Here is a 7,040-nt window from a genome sequence, read left to right as displayed (position 1 = left end):
TACCTGAAATATGAATCTACACAGATTCACATTTTCTTCATAGTAATGATAATGATGATAATAATGATAAATAGATGTAACCCCTCCCTCAGTATAATACACAGCAAATCTTTAATGTCTGTATTAGTTACATATCAGTAAACACCATAACGACACAGTTAATATGAAAGACGCACTCATTCCAAAAAAATTGGCATCTTATCCTGGTGAAAGATCAAGGTCACAGGGTCATTAAGGTCATCAGGTGTGTTTGAATAGCATGAATGTGCAATATCTGTCATTGATCAGATAAACAAACACAATCACACAATCTCCTAACACCTCTGAATTATTCAACTTTACAACAACACAGTGAAATAAGGTTTAAGAGACATTGTGGAATTAATACCAGATATGCATGAGAGATAAAAATTTGCAAAAACTAGGAACACCTTATGTGATGAGACGTATTCTGTCCTGTAGTCTGTGTGAAATCATCAATTGGAATGATGCTGTTAGTCTTGGTAATACAGTGGTTGCACATCTGGAACAACAGCCTTTAAGATTAAAAAAATACATATGAAAGTGTGTGAAAGCCATATTCTGTTTATATAGCCTAATATAGCTGGAGACCGTGGGTTACATTGGAATTAATGAATTTCTCATTGTCGTCATTTTCCTATTTGAGTATATTTAAATTTAGTGCTTTAACCATTTCACTGCACTACACAGTGTCTGGGGTTAAACATAAAAATAAATCTGCATTGAGACTATGATACCATTGGGACCCATATATTTATATCTATGGAAAAGGACCTGCAAACAGTACTGGACTCTTTGCCACTAAAAAATAAATTCCTGTGGGATTAAATTATTACGTTGCCTATAAAATGTTTTATCTTTGTCTTAAACCGAACAGTGCAGCCCTTAGATCATATTAGTCTGTGTTTTAACTGAGCTGGAGTCACTATCATCCTGCAATCAGCTACATGATTCCAATCAACTATTTGAAGCCCCCATAGGAAGGAGGCATAAAAACATATTGTGCAGAAAAACATGAAAAAGAATATATGTCTATGTATTAAATACCTTTATCATGGCTCTGATTATCATAATGGGGACTGCAGACTCATATGTAAACAACCACAGCACCAAGTAAACATGAGTTTTAATGACACAGATAATTAACAGATAGTAAGAGAATTAAAAAAAACACATCATCTTAATCAGTTTGATGTTTTATTTTTTTCCAGCCATGGGTTGAAAATGAAAATGATTTACTTAGCACAGCAATCAAAGGGACATGTGATTAGCTGTGTTCATATCGTGCTGTCACTCCAACGCGCAGCTGAAACCCTCAACACGTCCCATCCAGCTCGAGAAACGCGTGAAGTTCTCCTCACGCACTTTCCCCCGACCCCCCACCCCCCCAGGTATAATTGTGCAAATAAGCTCACGTGTGCTGCAGAGGAACGCACACTGGAGGTGGTCGTTGGGGGGGAAATAAGGAAGAGGAGAGGGGGGGTGGGCCCGTGCATTGCGATCGGACGGCGTCTCGCAGCCCGTCTCCGATCCCCCGTCTCATTCACTGAGCTCCTCCACTGTACACTGCGCTCGACGTAGTGAATTGAATACTATGGCGAACACCCTGCACTACTACCAGCAGCTCCCCGCACGCCGCACACTTGTGTTTTCGTATCCACGCGCCTCGGAAAACTTCGGTGACGTTTCACAAAAGACGGCCAATCGGAGCGCGTCTTCCATTAGGACAATGAAAAGCCGGCGGCCAATGGCAGCCGCGCCAGACCGGGCGCCGGCCAATTGCGTGCGGGCCCCGTCGAGAGTAATGTTAGCGAGCTGAAGACTGAAGACATTGCGTATCGCTGCTCCCTCATACACAGCCATTGCAGAGCGCTGAGATCCAGAGACTGTCCCTCGGTGAGTATCACTCAGCAACATTCAAACTGTCCGGAATCGGGTAAAAATCATGTAAAGACCCATTGTTAACATCTGTGCGTGTTAACCACGATCGAATTTAAGACATTTTGTCGCTTGTGTGTTTTTTGCATGAGCAAAACCGTGTAAAAAACACAACAACAACAAAAAAAAAATTAAATAGCCGGCGCCTGGCAGCTGACGTTACTGTGCCTGGGAGTGAGGGGCAGACGCTTTGTAAGGGGAAAAAAATGGGCAAGAAAATAATATTAACCTTGAGCGAATTCGACGATAACAGTCGATTTTGCTGAATAGGATTAATTCTGTATGTTTCCGTCGTGGTGTGTGGAGAAAATCGAGGCGAGTCGAACGGTGGTTATCGCGTAAAAATTCCGTAATGTCCAGCGGACGAACGCTGTTAGCGACAATGGTAGAAGATCACCGTTAGCTAGGCATTGCAGTGCATTGCGAAGCTGAATGACTGTCATGCGAAGAGCAGCGAGCGTGCGGCTCCCGGGGAAAGAGGCGAAAAATCAGGGAAACACGAGAAAAAGAGAGGACGTGTCAAGACGTACACGTCCGTGGGTTTGTCGGCTTGAACTCACCCGAGAAGACGGTGGAAAAATTGCCTCACGATCTGCGCTTTTACTGTAATGGCTGACTGTATTCGCATAGGAAACAAGGCAGCGAGGCAGATGGGAAGCCAGCGACAGAGGCGCAGTTCACTTCAACTTTTTCTAACCGGCTTTTCTAGCGAAGCGAACGCGCAACTGTGGCATCTAACGACGGCAAAAAAAAGCCCAGCCTTCCCTTGTTCCAACGGCACCATTGCCGGATTGTTCCGCCGCTGACAAGGGCTTCAAATCGGGCTCTGAATTGAAGTGGTCGCCGCGGTCGCTCTGCCCTCTATTGCATGCAGTGCAATGGCTGTGCGCTGACACAAAGAGAAGGAGCCATATTCTCCATGTTAGTGGATGAAGACGAGCGGCCATTAGGAGCTCATAGAAACCAAGTCAGTGGCTCAGCCCGCTCATAGACACAGCGCAGACCCAATGTATTACTATACAAGGCGGCCAGTGCAATGGGATTCAATCGGGGGAAATATTTTGCCAGGATCGCCGGCTTTTCGACCATATCTGTCGTGTTGCAAAGCGAACTGCGGGGAGGGAGGAGACATTTGAGGGGGACTTTCTTTCATGAGGAAGGCATTCTCACAAAATGGAAGAAGAAATATTGCTGTCGTTGTTGACCTCCTTTTCCTCAACGAGAGCCTATGCGCCATTACTACTTCGCTCGACGCAGCTTTACTTGGGGACTTGCTGTAGCGTTTCATGGGCGAATATAGAGGAAATATAACGCGTTTTAAAACGCATTTTCTAAACAGTTCGGATTTTTTCCCAGAATGACAGAGATGGAAGACATGAAGGAAACGAGTGTTAGATCACATCCAGACGCAGTTTTTTGTGTTTTACTTTACAATAAATACGTCTTTTGTGTGTTTTGTCTCTTTTTTGTGTAAAAGTTGTTTTTTCATGAAAACACGAACACGAATGACACGAGTTGTTCCCGAAGCCCTATTCTTCATACACATGATATTTATATATGGTGATTAATTTTATTTTTTATTTTTTTTTGCAAAAACACGAGTCATGTTTTCTGAAGCCAGTGAGTTCACGGTGAAGAGTCCCACACAGGACTGAGCTTTAGTTTATGTTTTCTTTTTTACTTAAAGTCAACTTTTACAGTTACATGTGGAAGTGAGAAAAATATTAACGGACTAACACAACGAGAACAAATCTCGGATCAGTGAGTTTTATGTGAAATGACACCTTACAGGTTGCATCATGAAATGAATAAAGTGATTTAAAATTTTCCACCAGTTTCCGGTTTTATTATAACGGGATTTGCCAACTGGTCCCAGTTTGACAGCAAGGAGGGCGGGTCACTTTTGACAGCTCTGTCAGTACTAGTGGTGAATGGAGAGAACTAAAGGCGTGATCGTTGTGTTGAAGCGAAGTATGGGTGAACTAAAAGTAACACACACATATCTTAATATGATCTAATCAATCTTTTTAATTAACGATTTAAAGAGATAATTAATAAAAATTTTAAAAAGTAAAATGATAATAATTTTTCATTATCTGTGCAGTTGTGCACAGCCTGTTTTTACTTGCTTGCAGATAAACTACCATAAGGATGGGGAAGGATCCAACCAAGCCGAGGGGGAAGATGTCCTCCTATGCATACTTTGTGCAGACCTGTCGGGAGGAGCACAAGAAGAAGCACCCTGAAGCTTCCGTTAACTTTTCCGAGTTCTCCAAGAAGTGCTCTGAGCGATGGAAGGTGAGAAAAGAAATTTCAGATTATGGCCGTGGGATAATTTTAAAGCTCTTAGTAACAGTTAAATGTGCACATTGTGCAATAGGAAAGATTATGAAGCACCATGCCGGGGAATCTTGAGGGTAAAAAAAATGTTGTGTTTAATCTGAGTGTCGCCACAAATTCAACAATCTGCTAATAATCTTTCTGTTTTCAGACAATGTCTGCCAAGGAGAAGGGCAAGTTTGAGGACCTGGCCCGAACGGACAAGGCCCGTTATGAGAGAGAGATGATGAGCTATGTCCCAGTCAGAGGAGGAGGAGGAAAGAAGAAGAGGTTCAAGGACCCCAATGCCCCCAAGAGACCCCCGTAAGTACTGCATGTCTCTCTGCAGAATAAAACAAATAGAAATCATGAAGATCCTACTCGTGTTGTAAAGGGATAATATGAAAACTGTTTCCTTTTTTCCCCCAGATCTGCCTTCTTCATCTTTTGCGCAGACTTCCGCCCTAAGGTGAAAGGTGAGACCCCTGGTGCTACCATTGGTGATGTTGCCAAGAGGCTGGGTGAGATGTGGAACGGCACCGCTGCAGAGGACAAGCAGCCCTACGAGAAGAAGGCTGCTAAACTGAAGGAGAAGTATGAGAAGGTAAAGAAACAACTCACCTATTGTAGCACATTTTAACAATGAGTTCCCGTTGGGCTGATCTGCCTCATCAAGACTCAATTACAATGACTTTAAAGAGTCAACATTTGTTCAATATCTTGTCTTTTCTAAATCGCAGGATATCGCTGCATACCGTGCTAAGGGCAAACCAGGCAGCGCAGCGCCAGGAAAAGCCCCGGCCAAGGCTGAGAAGAAGGTTGAAAATGATGATGATGATGATGATGAAGATGACGAGGAGGAGGAAGACGATGATGATGATGATGACGAGTAGATTGCGAATGACATATATATAGTGGTCATGTTCTTGTTTATAAAGCATTTAACCCCCTTGTACACACTTCACTTACTGAAAGAAAATACGTTAGTATCCAAGGGGTAAAAAAACAACAAAAAAGGCTGTGTATATCAGTTGTTTTTATGCTGTACAGTTTTTTTCTCCTTTTTGTATAGTTAACACTACACAAGTATTGTGTTTGTATCCTTCTGCCAGTCTTATTTTTCCAGTGGTAGTTCCTGGGCCACTATCCTGCCTGGTACAGTGTAAAGGGGTGGGCTTACAGTATTTACCCTAGCTAGCGGTGCACAGCACATAAAAAATCATTCTGAGTTAGAGCTGAGTGTTTATTCTTTTTTTCCTTTTTCCTGTGTGTTTTTATTTTGAAATGACGTTATCAAGATTGACGTATCACGGTTGTTTTACTGATCCTTATGTACCACTGTAATAGCAAAAATAAGAAAAAAACGCCTTGTTTATCGTTGAAAATTTAATTGCTTCTGATGTCAATAAACTTTTTTTTTAAATAAATCGTTTTGTACAGTGTGTCGGAAAAAGAACTAATGTTCTGCACAGTTTATCCTGCAGGTTTGCTTGTTTTAAGATTAAATGGTTGTGTCTATTCTGATGCTCGTGTGAGGTATGACTCATCACCACAACTGTTTATGTATCCTGTGTTTCTATTTCTGCTGTGGTCATATGCAAAGGGGGCTGTGTGTAGACGCTCCGCTGGAGGTACACTACAAGTTGTGGCGCTGTTGTCAGCGCTGCATGCCAGCATGCATCACTGACTCTCCCTGTTCTATTTAGATACAGCTGCTTCATCTCTCACGTACACTCTAGGTCCCATTCAGGGTAGGGGGAAATAAATAAATAAAAAAGTCCATTTATATAAGAAGGATTATGTGCTTTGAAAAACCCTGTGACATAAGAAAATGGCTGGTGTGTACAAACCACTGCAGCTCAGCTAAAAGGCACACACCAACATACTGTACATGCATATGGGAGAGAGCTCATTCAGTTTCTGGGGGTCACCAACTCTGGGCCTGTACAAGTATTCATAGAAATGAGCAGAGCAGCGCAGGCATGTCTCTGATCCACTGTGTAAATTACAAGGATGTGTCTCCTCAGCTCGGTCTCTGCTCTGAGCAGCGGCCTCCTGACCCAGGACCAGTGTGGAGTGGGCCAGAGGACAGGCAGACGCGGGCCGGCAGCTGACCTCTGCACTGCTCGGATACAGCCCAGCGAGGCCATGAAGGTGACGTAGCCCCCCTGCTACCCCCGACCAGTCCTCACACTCACTAACACTCCTGTTAGATTTAAATCCAGAGCATAATTACAGCCATGGTGAAAACACAGAGAAACACCCTCAACCTTTGGTTCATATCATCGATGTGTTGTTTACATCTGTTACTGTTCCTGAAACCCAGACAGGCTGTGAGGATTACCAACGTGAGGCAAACACACAGTTGCCAAAACATGTGACAGCTGCAAGCTGCTGTCACTTCTGATTATCACGTCCGCACTGTTCTCTGTTTGCAACACGGCCTCCGTCCACTTACAGCACACTGAAGGAGAGCAGTTAAAACGGTGAATGTTTGCACACATCCACATCCAGTGTGTTGGCCAACAGCTCGTCCTTTCCACACCGCAGTGGACCGGGCTGCTGAGAGGCAGGATGGGGGGAACTATGCAGAAACAGTTGCAGCGCTTCGTGGCTGCTCTCAGCTGTTGATCAGTGTCTGTGTGCAGGCCTGCACAGGCCACAAGTGCGCATACAGTTTAGCAGCTTTAGCTACACAGCCACTGTTAATCCCGGCCACCTGGTGTCCACTGTACATACTGCATTCAATCTGCGGTCTCTGG

The 7,040-nt window shown here is 43.7% G+C and overlaps 1 protein-coding gene across 2 annotated transcripts; it reads left to right on the top strand.

The window, feature by feature from the left end:
* Nucleotides 1–1,776: 1,776 nt before the first annotated feature.
* LOC117773880 (high mobility group-T protein-like) lies at nt 1,777–5,705 on the top strand. 2 transcript variants are annotated; one of them, XM_034605700.1, is made up of 5 exons: nt 1,777–1,917; nt 4,074–4,257; nt 4,451–4,602; nt 4,708–4,882; nt 5,019–5,497. In XM_034605700.1, the coding sequence occupies exons 2-5, from the start codon at nt 4,111–4,113 to the stop codon at nt 5,169–5,171; spliced, it is 627 nt and encodes a 208-aa protein (XP_034461591.1). In that variant the 5' UTR covers nt 1,777–1,917; nt 4,074–4,110; the 3' UTR covers nt 5,172–5,497. The 2 variants fall into 2 exon arrangements, with proteins under 2 accessions (XP_034461591.1, XP_034461590.1); XM_034605699.1 differs by having other exon boundaries at nt 1,780–1,917; nt 4,064–4,257; nt 5,019–5,705.
* Nucleotides 5,706–7,040: the final 1,335 nt, after the last annotated feature.

This window comes from Hippoglossus hippoglossus, chromosome 14 (genome assembly GCF_009819705.1).
Source record: "Hippoglossus hippoglossus isolate fHipHip1 chromosome 14, fHipHip1.pri, whole genome shotgun sequence".
In the NCBI taxonomy this organism is placed as follows: Eukaryota; Metazoa; Chordata; class Actinopteri; order Pleuronectiformes; family Pleuronectidae; genus Hippoglossus; species Hippoglossus hippoglossus.
This window is presented reverse-complemented; position numbering and strand designations above follow the sequence as displayed.